Raw genomic sequence first — 18,690 nt, 5'->3', positions numbered from 1 at the left:
GGGAAATTACAATTGGCTCAGAACAGGGCAGCACAGCTGGCCCTTAAACATACACATTAATAATATGATTGTCAATCTCTCATGACTCAAAGTGGAAGAGATATTGACTTCATCACTACTTGTTTGTGTAAAAAGTGTTGACAAGCTGAACGCACCAAGCAATCTGTTCAAAATGCTAGCACACGGCTAAGACACCCATGCATACCCCACAAGACATGCCACCAGAGGTCTCTTCACAGTCCCCATGTCCAGAACAGACTATGGGAGGCTCACAGTACTACATAGAACCATGCCTACATGGTAACTGATGCAAGCAGTAGAATCAGATACAAAATTAATTAAATAATTAAATGATTACATGATTGATTGGGTTTAACATTACATTTACTACAACAGCCACACATTGAGCTAACATATACTATGGGCATTCATCACATACAGTTTAACACTAGGAAGATACAAGAGAGATACCACGGGATCCAAGAAAAGTTTAATTGAGGAGAAGAAAGGAGGGGAGAGGAGAGAGAGAGGAGGGAAGAGGAGGGGAGAGGAGGAGAGAGGAGGGAACAGGAGGGGAGAGGAGGAGAGAGGAGGGAAGAGGGGAGAGAAGAGGAGAGGAGAGGAGAGGAGAGGCGGAGGGAGAAGGAGAAGGAGAGGAGAGGTAAACAGAGGAAGAGAGGAGCAAGGGGGATGGGGGCTAGGGACAAGTCAGTCTCCTACTACCAGTCTGCAGACACACAGGCATGCAGAAAGCCACAGAACCTCACCCAGTTCAGTGGAAGCACACGCAGACCACCCGTCCCATATGAGAACACCAGGGCCTCCTATGGGTGACATAGACAAAGACATGCATGGTTTAAAACGCCACAGTACAGTATGACAGCCACCATGATCCCTCTGTGGTTCAGGTCCCTCCTTGGAACCATCATCATCTATTAAAGAGGCACTTCAAGGGTACAACTCATATGCCTTAATAATATAATAATAAAGTATGCCATTCAGCAGACACTTTTATCCAAAGCAACATACGTGTGCTTGTGCATAAAACAATTGTATTGGTGACACCAGTGGGAACAAAAGCCACATAGGACAACTGGACCCTTATCCTACCAGTTAACCCCGACACACACCATGAAACTGATCTGACAAACACACCATGAAACTAATCTGACAAACACACTATGAAACTGATCTGACAAACACACCATGAAACTGATCTGACAAACACACCATGAAACTGATCTGACAAACACATCATGAAACTGATCTGACAAACACAGCATGAAACGAATCTGACAAACACACCATGAAATTGATCTGACAAACACACCATGAAACAAATCTGACAAACACACCATGAAACTGATCTGACAAACACACCATGAAACTGATCTGACAAACACACCATGAAACTGATCTGACAAACACACCATGAAACTGATCTGACAAACACACCATGAAACTGATCTGACAAACACACCATGAAACTGATCTGACAAACACACCATGAAACTGTTCTGACAAACACACCATGAAACTGATCTGACAAACACACCATGAAACTGACCTGACAAACAAGGTGAAACATGGAAGAATGTATTCCATGATCATCGTGCACAACCTTAGGATGTAGGCTAACACCCAGTGCTTCTATCTGTTTCATTCAAACAATCACAACAGGAATTTGGGTATATTTCCAATAAGCACATTCGAGTTGCTGAACTCCTACCTTGTATCTTTGCTAGATGCCTGGCATAAGCTCATCTGAATCATGACACCCAGCATTCCAGATGTTAAACAAGAAACAGCTCTTTCATTGGTCACTCTGAGGGGTCTGTTCATGGTCAACCAACTTTCAGCTCTCCTGCTATGCTACTACTGCACATGTGACACACATGACCACACTCCTATCCATCCTCTCCTGCACCGTCCCAACAGGTGTGTGTGTGTGTGTGTGTGGGGGGGGGATGGGGAACAGGGTTGACATACTGGATTGTGTCCCACCCCGGCCCAACTTCACTAAGGCTTTGGAGTGTGTGTGGAACAGATGGTTTGTTCTCCTACAACATTAACATACACCCCTCCCTGCCTCCCTCCATTCCACATCCTTGTCCAAAATAAACTCAAGGGTCCTATTGTGGAATCTACACTAAAATAAGATTAGGTAAAATACGCCTTGAGGGGCCTTAGTCTGTGAAACAGTGATTCATTCGAACACACTAAAAGGCTTATTAGGGAAGATGACTGCTCTGAATGGGCCAAGGCCTTAGGCATGAAACTACACAGTCCCCAGGGGAGTTACCCTTCTATCTGAGGATAACAGAGAGACAGACACCAGCCAGTGGCAGATCCCAGACAGGATGTGCATAATTAGGATGTTTACTATCTAGACAGATTAAGATTTCATCTCATTAATGGGTGTAATATTTATGACAGCCGTTTTTCGCAGCGGAGAGTGGTTTCATTTCCAACGTTAACAGAAACATAAGGTTTATGTTTTATGGTGAATGACTTCTCAAATCTGCTGTTGTCGACAACACTGCTAGGGAAACTCAATATGTCTAAAAAGAAAACAGAGGGAATAACATTCAAAATATTTCAGAAATCACATTAGACCTAGTTTCCTAGAGACAAAACTCTCAAAACCAAGAGATAAAGACTTCTCAGAAGACTACTAGACTTTTCAGGAGATTACCAGACTTCTCAGGAGACTACTAGACTTCTCAGGAGACTACTAGACTTCTCAGGAGACTAGCAGACTTCCCAAGAGACTCATAGGCTTCTCAGGAGACTACTAGACTTCTTAGGAGTCTCCTAGACTTCTCAAGAGACTACCAGACTTCTCAGGAGACTCCTAGACTTCTCTGAATTTTCCTAGACTTCTCTGGAGACTCCTAGACATCTCAGGAGACTACCAGACTTCACAGGAGACTACCAGACTTCACAGGCGATTAGCAGACTTCTCATGAGATCAGCAGACTTCTCATGAGATTACCAGACTTCCCAGGAGACTCCTAGACTTCTCAGGAGACTCCTAGACTTCTCATGAGACTCAGACTTCTCATGAGACTCAGACTTCTCAGAAGACAACTAGACTTCCCAGGAGATTAGCAGACTTCTCAGGAGACTCCTATACTTCTCTGGAATTTCCTAGACTCCTATACTTCTCTAGAATTTCCTAGACTTCTCTGGAGACTCCTAGACTTCTCTGGAGACTACTAGACTTCTCAGGAGACTACCAGACTTCTCAGGAGACTACCAGACTTCTCAGGAGACTCATAGACTTCCCAGGAGACTACTAGACTTCTCAGGTGACTCCTTGCCCTGGTATAGATGGTCTGTTGGGGCCAGAGTGGAATGCATTGTGGAGTCTTTAGTGCTGTTCTATCCATCAAACCCTGTGAACTTTATCTTGGGGATTGAAGTTGCAAGAAACCCCCATAACCCCTCCATAACCCTACATCCCATAACCAAGAGAGTTGGGGAGAGAAGGAGTGAGAGAGAGAGATACAGAGAGAGTGAAAGAGAAGGTGAGAGAGGATGAGAGAGATACAGAGAGATACAGAGAGAGAGATACAGAGAGATACAGAGAGTGAAAGAGAAGGTGAGAGAGGATGAGAGAGAGAGATACAGAGAGAGGAGGGACAGAGGAAGAGGAAGAGAGAGAGAGAGATACAGAGAGATACAGAGAGATATAGAGAGATACAGAGAGAGGAGGGACAGAGGAAGAGAGAGAACACTGTACATCGTTGCAGCACTGTGTATAGACATTATGACATTTGAAATGACTATTCCTTTCAAACTGTTCTGAGTGTAATGTTTACTGTTCATTTGTGATATTCTTTTCACTTTGTTGATCTATTTCAATTGCTTTGGTAATGTAAACAATGTCACACTCATCATTGTTACAGTGAACACAGCAGGAACCTAAGGCAGCAGGTAAACACTCGGACAGTACAGAGGGAGGGGGGAGTGTGTGTGTTTGTTTGAGTATGTATTTGTTTGAGAGCATGTGTGCCTGCGCACGTTTGTGTGTGTAAATATGATTTAAAAAAACATATCGAGTCCCTTGCGAAATCCCCTAAAATCCAACTGTACATCATTTGAGACAGGGATTTTGCGTGACTAGGCAGTTCTAATCCCCCTCTGCACACGCAGCAACTGCTGTTGTTTATGACAAACTAAATCAGACAGATGTGACAGATTTTGCTCTGGGCTTTTTATCATGTCTTAAATGTCTAACATAACATGCATTTGTGAATATTATGTCATGAATTATAGTCAATCATTATCAGGTATTTCCTCTTTGTTAAATTTTTTTATATATTTCCTTTTTTTCTGCATTTCACTAAGACTGTAGCCAGCATTACTCAAAGCCTGTTCTATTTTTACTTGGTTCTAGGAAGTGACATCATATAACTTAATGGTGTTTCCAAAAATGCTACAGATGAACCCTCGGAGCAGTTCCAGTCGAAACAATCCTCTGTGTTGTCATGGGAGACAACCATAACACAGCAGACATGTTTCTCTCTGTGGTGTCTAGGTCTGCGCTCCAGCAGCCGGACACTGTGTCAAGATACTGTATCTCCCATGATTAAGCAACACACGGACTGAGCCCCAAATGGCATCCTATTTATTATTTAGTGCAAGGGCCCATAGGGCACTATAAAGGGCACTATGCTATAGGGCACTATGCCATTTGGGACGCAGACACTATCTTCAACCTCCCATCGACTCAGATGAGCTCACTCCATTCTCAACTGCTGATTTCTATCCAGAGTGTCACACACACAAACACACAGTTACAGTGCCAAAACAAGCAGCGTAAGGACACAGTGTCTACTGGTTTCTACAGAGTGTGTCTGGTCTACCTGCCGCTGGCCCAGGTACAGTGGTGGTGGTGGCCTCAATAACCCGCATTAACTTCTTCTTCTAAATCCCTTCTTAAGGGGAGGACAATAGCCAACTTATACCTGCCAGTGGAGGACTGAACTGGAGGCCCATAGGGCTTAATGGAGACAACCCCAGCCACAACCCAACACTGAGCAGAGCTAATAGCCTTGTGTGTGTGTGTGTGTGTGTGTGTGTGTGTGTGTGTGTGTGTGTGTGTGTGTGTGTGTGTGTGTGTGTGTGTGTGTGTGTGCTAAGCTGATAGCCTGGAGTTATCCACTCAATAAAACTTCAAAAGGGACATCACGTTACTGGTCATCTGTAGAATAGACCACTGGTGATGATATGGTTGTGCTTTGAGAGGGGATGGCAGGGTAACCGCAGGACTATGGGGAGGAGGCCTGGGCCTGTACGTCTGGGGTGGTGCAAGTGGAGTTTGGAGGGCTGGAAGGCCAGATAGGCTAGGGTTGTTGAGCTTGTTTGACAATAAGGAAGATGGAATGGTAGATATGACAGCCCGATGATGACATTTCAAAATTGCTTATATCGGAGGATGTTTTGGATGTAAGGAAAGATCCTGTCTGTAGCAGTTCATTGGGTGGGAGATTTATCCATTGATGTGAAGCTAAACTTTTGATAAGGGAACAGCTGGAGAGAGACATCTGGCTTCTGAGGAATTCATACTGGTATGTATTTAGCAGAAGCTGAGTCTGAGTCCCAGATGGCACCCTCTTCCCTATATAGTGCACTACTACAGTACCATAGGGCTATGGTCAAAAGTAGTGCACTATATAGGGAATAGGGTGCCATCTGGGAGACTGACCATTTGGGAAAGCTAGAGTAAAAAATTCCAAGATGAAAGAAAACTTAGAAGGCTTCCTCCCTCCATTTGCAGGTTTCTACACAAACCACAAGAACAGAGCAGAGGAAAACAGCAACAATAGGATCAGTATAGACAACAAGCTAGATGATAAAAACAGACAAATTAAAAGAGAGAAAAATATAATTGGAGAGAGAGAGAGAGAGAGAGAGAGAGAGAGAGAGAGAGAGAGAGAGAGAGAGAGAGAGAGAGAGAGATCCAGTTCATTGATGAGAGACGTTTATTGGGCCCCAGCCCCACTGTGTGTCTGTCTGTTCCTCTGATTCAGCAGATGCCAACACAGCAGACTGGGACGGGATGTAAGGGGCATTATGGGTAACGGTGACCCAAAACGAGGACGGGGCTGTGGAAGGAATCCAGCCTGGGCCTGAGAATGCAGCAGACCCTCCAGTCTGTGTGCGTATGTGTGTGTGTTTGTATGCGCATGTGTGAGCATCCTCTGTGCTTGATTCCGACCACCACCAGAGCTGGGCACTGGGTACTGGCCTTACTCCCAGAGCTTGCCTCCAGCTCAGCCTGACTGCCCCATAAAGACCAAGAGAGACACAGGACACATTTCCCATCTAAACCCTACTCTATCAATGCCCTGAGTGTCTGCTTACAGACATTAGACCACTACCAGTACACTGGACAATGCACTGAGCCAAACACTCCAGGTGGGAGTTTCAGCTGTCCCTCCCGAATCCTAACCTTAACCACCAGGGGGGAAATATAAAACTGACCACAGATCATCATCTATGGGCATAGCATCAATGTAAAGGTGAGGTGCAGTGGGATCCAATATGTTGACAGACACTCCCAGTGAGAAGGGAGACGTTAAGGGGAGTACATACTGTCGGTACCTTAGAGTCTGATATCTCAGATGGTTTCTCTGTCAGGCTGCTGCTCTCAGCTGGGATTAGATCGTTGTACTTGGTGGTGCTCAAATCCTCGTCAGAGTAGTTGAGACTGCCTGGGCTGGGCCGAGGAGGAGACCTGAGGAGACAGGACAATATTGAGAGATAAATATACACTGAGTGGACTGAGTGAATCCAGGTGAAAGCTATGATCCCTTATTGAGGTCACTTGAGAAATCCACTTCAATCAGTGTAGATGAAGGGTAGGAGACAGGTTAAAGAAGGATTTGTAAGCCTTGAGACAATTGAGACATGTATTATGTGTGCCATGTAAAGGGTGAATGGACAAGACAAAAGATTTATGTGCTGCTGGGTTTTTCATGCTCAACAGTTTCCAGTGTGTCTCAATAATGTTCCACCATCAAAAGGACATCCAGTCAACTTGACACAACTGTGGGAAGCGTTGGAGTCAACATGGGCCGGCATCCCTGTGGAACGCTTTCGACACCTTGTAGAGTCCATGCCCCGACAAATTGAGACTCTTCTGAAGGCAAAGGGGGTGCAACTCAATATTAGGAAGGTGTTCTTAATGTTTTGTACACTTAGTGTATAATTACATAGTATAACATTCTAATTACATTGCTATGGCAAGGACAGAGCCATTGGCAGTCCTATCAGTCAGTCACTGGCTAATGCACAACATTGGCATTGAAATGAGGTACACTAATATGATAAAATAATAAAGGAATTCTAGCTACAGTACACTCACTTTAACAGAAAGACCCTCTACATAAACAACTTGTATAAAATCACAGAGAAATATCATTCACACACCAGTGACATGGCAGAGAAACTGGATGAAAGGAAGCAGGAAAACAGCTGAAGGATACACACTGATCAGTCAAAAGGTACTGAACTGTCTCCACGCATTTACCAATAGTGGTATAGAAAGGGAGAGAAGAGAAGGTGCCCTCTAGTATTTATTTTATTTTTTATTTAATTATTTATTATTATTATTATTTTTAATTTTACCCCTTTTGTTTGTTGGAGACAGATTGTTAGTGTGTTTGTGTGGTGGTGGGGAGGTGGCCGTGAGGTATGGAGAGGGAGGAGGGGGGTTATCAGGATCATGGAACAGCCATGAGATCCCAGCCTGTCTATTGTCAGTATTCCCTGAGATGATCTCTTCTGATGAAACACTATGTGGGCTGTCTGTGGAATGCCATTACAGTTAGCCTTGTGACTGACTCATAAATTCAACCCTTTAGAGTGGAGGAGCTCAATGCATAGGCATAAATCCCATGCAGTCTCAGATAGGAAGGCTCAGGTTGTGTTGGATTAGGTTATGTTCAATCCCCATGCAGTCTCAGATAGGAAGGCTCAGGTTGTGTAGATTAGGTTATGTTCAATCCCCATGCAGTCTCAGATAGGAAGGCTCAGGTTGTGTAGATTAGGTTATGTTCAATCCCCATGCAGTCTCAGATAGGAAGGCTCAGGTTGTGTAGATTAGGTTATGTTCAATCCCCATGCAGTCTCAGATAGGAAGGCTCAGGTTGTGTAGATTAGGTTATGTTCAATCCCCATGCAGTCTCAGATAGGAAGGCTCAGGTTGTGTTGGATTAGGTTATGTTCAATCCCCATGCAGTCTCAGATAGGAAGGCTCAGGTTGTGTAGATTAGGTTATGTTCAATCCCCATGCAGTCTCAGATAGGAAGGCTCAGGTTGTGTTAGATTAGGTTATGTTCAATCCCCATGCAGTCTCAGATAGGAAGGCTCAGGTTGTGTAGATTAGTTTATGTTCAATCCCCATGCAGTCTCAGATAGGAAGGCTCAGGTTGTGTAGATTAGGTTATGTTCAATCCCCATGCAGTCTCAGATAGGAAGGCTCTGGTTGTGTTGGATTAGGTTATGTTCAATCCCCATGCAGTCTCAGATAGGAAGGCTCAGGTTGTGTAGATTAGGTTATGTTCAATCCCCATGCAGTCTCAGATAGGAAGGCTCAGGTTGTGTAGATTAGGTTATGTTCAATCCCCATGCAGTCTCAGATAGGAAGGCTCAGGTTGTGTAGATTAGTTTATGTTCAATCCCCATGCAGTCTCAGATAGGAAGGCTCAGGTTGTGTTGGATTAGGTTATGTTCAATCCCCATGCAGTCTCAGATAGGAAGGCTCAGGTTGTGTAGATTAGGTTATGTTCAATCCCCATGCAGTCTCAGATAGGAAGGCTCAGGTTGTGTAGATTAGGTTATGTTCAATCCCCATGCAGTCTCAGATAGGAAGGCTCAGGTTGTGTAGATTAGGTTATGTTCAATCCCCATGCAGTCTCAGATAGGAAGGCTCAGGTTGTGTTGGATTAGGTTATGTTCAATCCCCATGCAGTCTCAGATAGGAAGGCTCAGGTTGTGTAGATTAGGTTATGTTCAATCCCCATGCAGTCTCAGATAGGAAGGCTCAGGTTGTGTTAGATTAGGTTATGTTCAATCCCCATGCAGTCTCAGATAGGAAGGCTCAGGTTGTGTAGATTAGTTTATGTTCAATCCCCATGCAGTCTCAGATAGGAAGGCTCAGGTTGTGTAGATTAGGTTATGTTCAATCCCCATGCAGTCTCAGATAGGAAGGCTCAGGTTGTGTTAGATTAGGTTATGTTCAATCCCCATGCAGTCTCAGATAGGAAGGCTCAGGTTGTGTAGATTAGTTTATGTTCAATCCCCATGCAGTCTCAGATAGGAAGGCTCAGGTTGTGTAGATTAGGTTATGTTCAATCCCCATGCAGTCTCAGATAGGAAGGCTCTGGTTGTGTTGGATTAGGTTATGTTCAATCCCCATGCAGTCTCAGATAGGAAGGCTCAGGTTGTGTAGATTAGGTTATGTTCAATCCCCATGCAGTCTCAGATAGGAAGGCTCAGGTTGTGTTAGATTAGGTTATGTTCAATCCCCATGCAGTCTCAGATAGGAAGGCTCAGGTTGTGTAGATTAGTTTATGTTCAATCCCCATGCAGTCTCAGATAGGAAGGCTCAGGTGGTGTAGATTAGGTTATGTTCAATCCCCATGCAGTCTCAGATAGGAAGGCTCTGGTTGTGTTGGATTAGGTTATGTTCAATCCCCATGCAGTCTCAGATAGGAAGGCTCAGGTTGTGTAGATTAGGTTATGTTCAATCCCCATGCAGTCTCAGATAGGAAGGCTCAGGTTGTGTAGATTAGGTTATGTTCAATCCCCATGCAGTCTCAGATAGGAAGGCTCAGGTTGTGTAGATTAGTTTATGTTCAATCCCCATGCAGTCTCAGATAGGAAGGCTCAGGTTGTGTTGGATTAGGTTATGTTCAATCCCCATGCAGTCTCAGATAGGAAGGCTCAGGTTGTGTAGATTAGGTTATGTTCAATCCCCATGCAGTCTCAGATAGGAAGGCTCAGGTTGTGTAGATTAGGTTATGTTCAATCCCCATGCAGTCTCAGATAGGAAGGCTCTGGTTATGTTCACTTTATTGTAAAGGTTATCAACATATATATAAAAAACGAGATCCATTCAAGAGCCAACAGCCATGTTTCAGGGAGTGTAGGTGACACTTTCAAAACCTCTCCATTCAGAGATACGTGTGGAGGTTTACAAGGAGTGAGAGAGTGTATTTATGTGTATGGAGTGAGAGAGGGTATTTATGAGTATCGAGTGAGAGAGGGTATTTATGAGTATGGAGTGAGAGAGGGTATTTATGAGTATGGAGTGAGAGAGGATATTTATGAGTATGGAGTGAGAGAGGGTATTTATGAGTATGGAGTGAGAGAGGGTATTTATGAGTATGGAGTGAGAGAGGATATTTATGAGTATGGAGTGAGAGAGGATATTTATGAGTATGGAGTGAGAGAGGATATTTATGAGTATGGAGTGAGAGAGGATATTTATGAGTATGGAGTGAGTGAACACGTGTAGTAGGCAGGGTCAGGGCAGGTTTTGAGAAAGTTATGAGTGAGACGGGAAAAGAGAGAGACCTCACCACATCCACAAGTGGTGCACTCAGAACAGCTCTCTCAAAACAATCAAGGTTCTTCTTAGAACTTGGTGAATTTTTTTTTTTGCATTCTGCATAAGTTCCTCCACATGTTCCTCCCTCTGTCCCTGTAAGCCTGTTAAACAATCAGACATCCGTTTCTGCTGAATGGTCTTGGTTGGTTTGGTTGGGAGAGCCTCTCTCGATCTCTCTCCTCTCTCTCTGTCTTTCTCTGGAAAGGGCCTGAAAACCAACTTTATTTTTTCCACAAATATTTATATTTTAGGTTGAGTGCATTCCTAAATCCCAACGTTTAAGTAAACATTTGAAACTTTAATGAGAAAGAAATTTGGAGAAGAGGGCGGGGGATTATCATATCATGAGCGTGTTGCTGATAAATTTGAACTAAACCACAAAAACCTTTATGGAAATCACGGAGAGAGCTGTAATTCAACTACTAATAATAATGTTAATCATTTATAACAAGACTACATTTAATACACTTAAACTTGGATGCAGGAGAGAAAGGCACACAATCGAAAGTTAACGTATTATTGCCATTTTCTATATCTACTGTGTCTCGGTTATGAAACACGAAACAGTAAAATGGGATATGAAGGTTATGAGGAACAATACCACCTGGAGGTTTTTGCATTGTTGATTATTTGGACGAATCACGATTTCAATTGAGTGCACATACACCTATTATGTCATTATTTCACTTGTTCCCCATGGCCCCTCAATTTTAGGGCTCCCAAGTGATGCAACGGTCTAAGGCACTACATCTCGGTGCTAGAGGCGTCCCTACAGACCGTGGTTCGATCCCGGGCAGTATCACAACCAGCTGTGATCTGGATTCCCATAGGGCGGCGCACAATTGGCCCAGCGTCGTCCAGGAAGGTTTGGCCGGGGTAAGCCATCATTGTAAAATAATAATTTGTTCTTAACTGACTTGCCTAGTTAAATAAAGGATAAATGGTCATGCTGCTCCCACTATGGTCATTCCCCCACAACCCTCAACAGTCTTTACTCTGCCTCCATCCCAATGGACAATTGTTTACTCATCAGTGCTACAGTTATGTATATATGTTTTTTGAAAAACAAGCAAGAATTTGGAGTTTTGGTGAGGAGATCACCGGAACAATATTAGTCTTTCGGCGCACGAGGGAGTGGGCTCATGCTTGCTAATTTTCTTTCCTATTGAACATACTACTTTCCGTATGAGATATTATAGTTTATTTGCATTTTAGACAATTATTTTCCTTAGATTTGTTAGTGACAGGGACAGGGAAATTCAGATGAATGACGTGCCCAAAGTAAACTGCCTGTTCCTCATGCCCAGAAGCTAGTACAGTGCCTTGCGAAAGTATTCGGCCCCCTTGAACTTTGCGACCTTTTGCCACATTTCAGGCCTCAAACATAAAGATATAAAACTGTATTTTTTTGTGAAGAATCAACAACAAGTGGGACACAATCATGAAGTGGAACGACATTTATTGGATATTTCAAACTTTTTTTACAAATCAAAAACTGAAAAATTGGGCGTGCAAAATTATTCAGCCCCTTTACTTTCAGTGCAGCAAACTGTCTCCAGAAGTTCAGTGAGGATCTCTGAATGATCCAATGTTGACCTAAATAACTAATGATGATAAATACAATCCACCTGTGTGTAATCGAGTCTCCGTATAAATGCACTTGTACTGTGATAGTCTCAGAGGTCCGTTAAAAGCGCAGAGAGCATCATGAAGAACAAGGAACAGACCAGGCAGGTCCGAGATACTGTTGTGAAGAAGTTTAAAGCCGGATTTGGATACAAAAAGATTTCCCAAGCTTTAAACATCCCAAGGAGCACTGTGCAAGTGATTATATTGAAATGGAAGGAGTATCAGACCACTGCAAATCTACCAAGACCTGGCCGTCCCTCTAAACTTTCAGCTCATACAAGGAGAAGACTGATCAGAGATGCAGCCAAGAGGCCCATGATCACTCTCGATGAACTGCAGAGATCTACAGCTGAGGTGGGAGACTCTGTCCATAGGACAACAATCAGTCGTATATTGCACAAATCTGGCCTTTATGGAAGAGTGGCAAGAAGAAAGCCATTTCTTAAAGATATCCATAAAAAGTGTCGTTTAAAGTTTGCCACAAGCCACCTGGGAGACACACCAAACATGTGGAAGAAGGTGCTCTGGTCAGATGAAACCAAAATTGAACTTTTTGGCAACAATGCAAAACGTTCTGTTTGGCGTAAAAGCAACACAGCTGAACACACCATCCCCACTGTCAAACATGGTGGTGGCAGCATCATGGTTTGGGCCTGCTTTTCTTCAGCAGGGACAGGGAAGATGGTTAAAATTGATGGGAAGATGGATGGAGCCAAATACAGGACCATTCTGGAAGAAAACCTGATGTAGTCTGCAAAAGACCTGAGACTGGGACGGAGATTTGTCTTCCAACAAGACAATGATCCAAAACATAAAGCAAAATCTACAATGGAATGGTTCAAAAATAAACATATCCAGGTGTTAGAATGGCCAAGTCAAAGTCCAGACCTGAATACAATCGAGAATCTGTGGAAAGAACTGAAAACTGCTGTTCACAAATGCTCTCCATCCAACTTCACTGAGCTCGAGCTGTTTTGCAAGGAGGAATGGGAAAAAATGTCAGTCTCTCGATGTGCAAAACTGATAGAGACATACCCCAAGCGACTTACAGCTGTAGTCGCAGCAAAAGGTGGCGCTACAAAGTATTAACTTAAGGGGGCTGAATAATTTTGCACGCCCAATTTTTCAGTTTTTGATTTGTTAAAAAAGTTTGAAATATCCAATAAATGTCGTTCCACTTCATGATTGTGTCCCACTTGTTGTTGATTCTTCACAAAAAAATACAGTTTTATATCTTTATGTTTGAAGCCTGAAATGTGGCAAAAGGTCGCAAAGTTCAAGGGGGCCGAATACTTTCGCAAGGCACTGTATATGCATAGAATTGGTAGATTTGAATAGAAAACACGCAAAAGTTTCCAAAACTGTTAAAATAATGTCTGTAAGTATAACAGAACTGATATGGCAGGCGAAACCTAAGAAAAATCCATCCAGGAAGTGGGATTTTTTTATGTTTGTAGTTTTCCATTGACTGCCTTTACAGTCTCCAAAGACGTAGGACTCCGATTTCACTTCCTATGGCTTCCACTAGATGTCAACAGTCTTTAGACATTGTTTCAGGATTGGATTCTGAAAAATTAGAGAGTAAGACCACTTTGAATGAGTGGACCCTGCAGTGTCCCAGAGCTGTTTACTGCGCTCGACTGAGAGCGCGCCATTCTTGTTTTTCTTTTATATTGACGAAGCTATTGTCCAGTTGAAATTTTATTGATTATTATGACTAAAAACAACCTGAGGATTGATTATAAACATTGTTTGACATTTTCTACAAACTTTACTGATACTTTTGGGATTTTTCGTCTGCCTGTTGTGACCGCCTTAGAGCCATTATTGAACACAACATGCCAACAAAATTGACGTTTTTGGATATAAAGAGGGAATTTATCAAACAAAACAAACATTTATTGGGTAACTGGGAGTCTTGTGAGTGCAAACATATGAAGATCATCAAAGGTAAGTTATTCATTTTATCGCTAATTCTGACTTTTGTTACTCCTCTAATTGGCTGGTAAATGTTTGTAATGATTTGTGTGCTGGGCGCTGTCCTCAGATAATCGCATGGCTTTCGCTGTAAAGCCTTTTTGAAATCTGACACAACGGTTGGATTAACAAGAAGTTAATCTTTAAGCCGATGTATAATACTTGTATGTTTTTTACATTTTTATTATGTGTATTTCTGTTTTTGAATTTTGCGCTCTGCAATTTTACAGGATGTTGGCCAGGTGGGACCACCTAGAGAGGTTAATGTGTTTATGGTTGAATCATCAGCATTCATGGACACACATGCTTTGTTTAATGCCAGTGGTAGGTCATTGGTAAAAATAGAAAAGAGTAGAGGGCCTAGAGAGCTGCCCTGCGGTACACCATACTTTACATGTTTGACATTACAGAAGCTTCCATTAAAGAAAACCCTTTGAGTTCTATTAGATAGATTGCCATATCATGGATTCAGAGCTAAGGTTTAAAAGCCATAACACATATGTTTTTTCAACAACAGGTTATGGTCAATAATATCAAAGGCTGCATTGGAATCTGCTCCCACAATCATCTTATTATCAATGTATTTCAACCAATCATCAGTAATTTGTGTCAGTGCAGTACATGTTGAGTGCCCTTCTCTATAAGCATGCTGACAGTCTGTTAACCTCTCTAGGGTATGTGGGACGCTAGTGTCCCATCTGGCCAACATCCAGTGAGATTGCAGTGCGCCAAATTCAAATACAGAAACACTCATTTATAAAAATTCAGAAAACAAAACATATTTTACATAGGTTTAAAGATGAACTTCTTGTGAATCCAACCACGGTGGCAGATTAAAAAAATGCTTTACAGCGAAAGCATACCTTACGATTTTTTGAGAACATAGCCCAGTTGACAAATTATTACAAACAGTAACCAGCCAAGCAGAAGCGTTACAAAACTCAGAAATAGAGATAAAATGAATCCCTTACCTTTGATGATCTTCATATGGTGGCACTCAGAAGACATTCATTTACTCAATAAATGTTCCTTTTGTTCGACAAAGTCTCTTTATATCCAAAAACCTCTGTTTTGTTTGTGCGTTTTCTTCAGTAATACACAGGTTCAAACGCAGTCAAAATAGGCAGACAAAAAAATCCAAATTGTATCCGTAAAGTTCATAGAAACATGTCAAACAATGTTTATATTCAATCCTCAGGTTGTTTTTAGCCTAAACGATCTATAATATGTCAACCGGACAATAACGTTGTCAATATAAAAGGTAAACAAGAAATACACTCTCTCGGGATTGCGCATGAAAAAGCTCTGTGACAAGTCAGGGTCCACTCATTCAGACTGGTCTTACTCCCTCATTTATAAGACATGTTGACATCTAGTGTAAGGCATAGGAACTGCAAATTGAGTTCTAAGTCAATGGATACTGTAATGGCATTGAATAGAAAACTACAAAACCCCAAAAATAAAAACTTCCTGAATGGATTTTTCTCAGGTTTTTGCCTGCCAAATCAGTTCTGTTATACTCACAGACACTATTTGGAAACTTTAGAGTGTTTTTTTAATCCAAATCTACCAGTTATATGCATATCATATCTTCTGGGCTCGAGTAGCAGGCCGCTTTTCATCCAAAATTCTGAATGCTGCCCCCTACCCTAGAGAGGTTAATTTGGTTACAGAGAAATAGCATTTTTTAAAAACCTTTATTTAACTAGGATAGGTAGTTAAGAGTCAATTATTATTTACAATGACAGCCTACCCGGCCAAACCTGGACGACGCTGGGCCAATTGTGCGCCGCCCTATGGGACTCCCAATCACAGCCGTTTGTGATATTGCCTGGAATCGAACCAAAGTTTGTAATGACACCTCTTGCACTGAGATGCAGTGCCTTAGACCGCTGTGCCACTCGGGAGCTCTGTATTAAGTCAAACACCATTTTTTCAAACAGTTTGCCAAGAGCTGGCAGCAAGCTTTTAGGTCTGTTGTTAGAACCAGTAAAGGCCACTTTACCACTCTTGGGTAGCGGAATTACCTTGGCTTCCCTCCAGGCCTGAGGACAAAGACTTTCCTCTAGGTTCAGATTAAAGATATGACAGACATCCTCAGTAGCTTTCCATCTAAATTGTCAATGCCAGGAGGTTTGTCATAATCCACCTCTCCCACAGTAAGTTTACAAAATGTTAACTTGCATTAAAAAACAAATAATGAAAGAAAAATATTGCATGAATACGATAGCTCACTGTACGTTGTTGGCATTTCCTGCCTAAGTTTGCCCACTTTGCCAATTAATTAGTCATTCAAAGATTTGTCAACATCAAATGGTTTTGTGATGAATAAGCCATCTGATTTGATAAAAGGTAGAGTTTATATTTTCTTTCTGCAAATAATTTCCATCATTCTTCATATAATTGATCTTGGCTACAGTGTCTTCTTTTTTTTGTTGAGTTTAGTCACATTATTTCTCAATTTGCAGTAAGTCAGCCAGTCTGATGTGCAGCCAGACTTATTAGCCACTCCTTTTCCCCCATCTCTTTCAACCATACAGTTTTCAATTCCTCATCATTGGGGCGGCAGGGTAGCCTAGTGGTTAGAGAGTTGGACTAGTAACCGGAAGGTTGCAAGTTCAAACCCCCGAGCTGACAATCTGTCGTTCTGCCCCTGAACAGGCAGTTAACCCACTGGCCGTCATTGAAAATAAGAATTTGTTCTTAACTGACTTGCCTAGTTAAATAAAGGTAAAATAAAAACATCTATCCATGGAGCCTTAACAGTTCTGACAGTCAGTTTCTTAACAGGTGCTTGTTTATCAATAATTAGAAGATGCAATTTCTTAAATCCACCAAGTGCAGAGTCTGGATGCTCCTTCTTAATCACATCAGACCGACAAATATTTTTAACATCATCTACATAAGAGTCACAGCAAAATATTTTGTGTGATCTCTCAAATACTATTTTAGGCCCAGCTTTCAGAACTTTGGCTTTTCTGGATATAGCCACTATATTGTGGCCAATGGGTACTGGATACAGCTTAAGAACAAAGTTCTACAGTATTAGTGAAAGTGTGATAGATACATGTGGATGATCTTGTTCCTGTAGCGTTAATAACCTGAACCAGATTGCAGGCACTAGTTACAATGAGAAGCTTCCTCTTGAGAGGACAGCTTGATGAAAACCAGTCAATATTCAGGTCCCCAAGAAAGTAGACCTTTCTGTTTACATCACATACAATATCAAGCATTTCACACATATTAGATACTGACTGTAAGCACATAGTGGCATATAGCAACACCCCAAAAGAAAAGGCTTTAGATGTGCCAAGTGAACCTGCAACCACAACACTTCAATAACACTCGACATACGATCTTCTCTATTCATTACAGGAATATGGCTCTGAATATATACAGCAACACCTCACCCATAAGCATTTATGTCTCTTTTATATATGTTATATTGCTACTGCTGTATTATGAAATGAATTATCTAAGTGTGTTACAGAAATGGCTAATAGATGAATGTCATCTGATGTTAGCAAGTTACTGATTTCATTAACCTTATTTCTAAGGCTACATATATTAATATGGGTTATTTCAGCACTTTCCTGGGTAGCTTATTATAAATAGACATTATATGGAAAAGAGCAAACAACCTACCCAACCTCTAGTGGTCCTGGGCTAATCTCACACAGCAGACTTCACAGCAAGTTTCAGAGACACATTGGACTGGTTCCACCATTGTGTCTTCTGTGAGAAGGGACTAGTCGTGGCTGGGATGGCCCCTCTATGGGCAGACAAAGGGTTAAGGAGTGAATGTGAAGAAAATGTTATTGTTGGCCTTGTGAGAGATTATGATAAACTGCCTGTTTAAAAATTCAGAGGAAGCTCCACTCAACAGGCCCACTCCTCCCAGCATCCCCTTCTCTCTCCCTCTCCCTTTCTCCCTCACTAACTCTGATGCTCATTCACTTTTGAGTGAGTGAGGTGTGAATTATTTAACAATTCTCCGGCATAGAGAAGGGGTAGTAGCACCCTTATCACCCTCTTCAGCCCCAAAATCCAGTCTAGGGGTAGTAAGTTGGTTGGTGTGTAGTGAATGCCGAAGGGGTGTAATCCACCCTCACCTCCTACTCTGCTCCCTTCCTCGGGCCTGTGGGACTCATTAACAATGAGTGCAGTTGCGTTCCACAGCTTTGTGAACTTCAGGAGTGCCTCAAGCTCATTTAACTCATACCCTCATTCCTTCCTTAATCGCTCTTGGCCAAAGGCCACTTTCCACTGGGCACAGACGTAACTTCAATGTCTAGTTTTGATTTACATTTTGGTTAAGTTGTCAACTAACGTGAATTCAACGTGAAATCAACAAAACATTTCACCACGTCAATAAATGTAGGTTGCAAGTTATGTGATTCAATGCCATCACAATACATTTTTTGGTTGAAATTATGTGGAAAAATTGATTCAACCAGTTT

The 18,690-nt window shown here is 42.2% G+C and overlaps 1 protein-coding gene across 1 annotated transcript in view; it reads right to left on the bottom strand.

Moving 5' to 3' along the window:
• Positions 1-18,690, bottom strand: part of LOC139381372 (protein sidekick-2-like) — a 605,846-nt gene that overhangs the window by 2,113 nt on the left and 585,043 nt on the right. The window contains exons 44-45 of the mRNA XM_071124848.1: positions 6,604-6,745; positions 768-824 (exon numbers count right to left, since the gene is read on the bottom strand). Coding sequence (XP_070980949.1) covers positions 768-824; positions 6,604-6,745 — 199 coding nt within the window. The remainder of the gene's footprint in view (positions 1-767; positions 825-6,603; positions 6,746-18,690) is intronic.

This window comes from Oncorhynchus clarkii, chromosome 23, assembly GCF_045791955.1.
Source record: "Oncorhynchus clarkii lewisi isolate Uvic-CL-2024 chromosome 23, UVic_Ocla_1.0, whole genome shotgun sequence".
In the NCBI taxonomy this organism is placed as follows: domain Eukaryota; kingdom Metazoa; phylum Chordata; class Actinopteri; order Salmoniformes; family Salmonidae; genus Oncorhynchus; species Oncorhynchus clarkii.
This window is presented reverse-complemented; position numbering and strand designations above follow the sequence as displayed.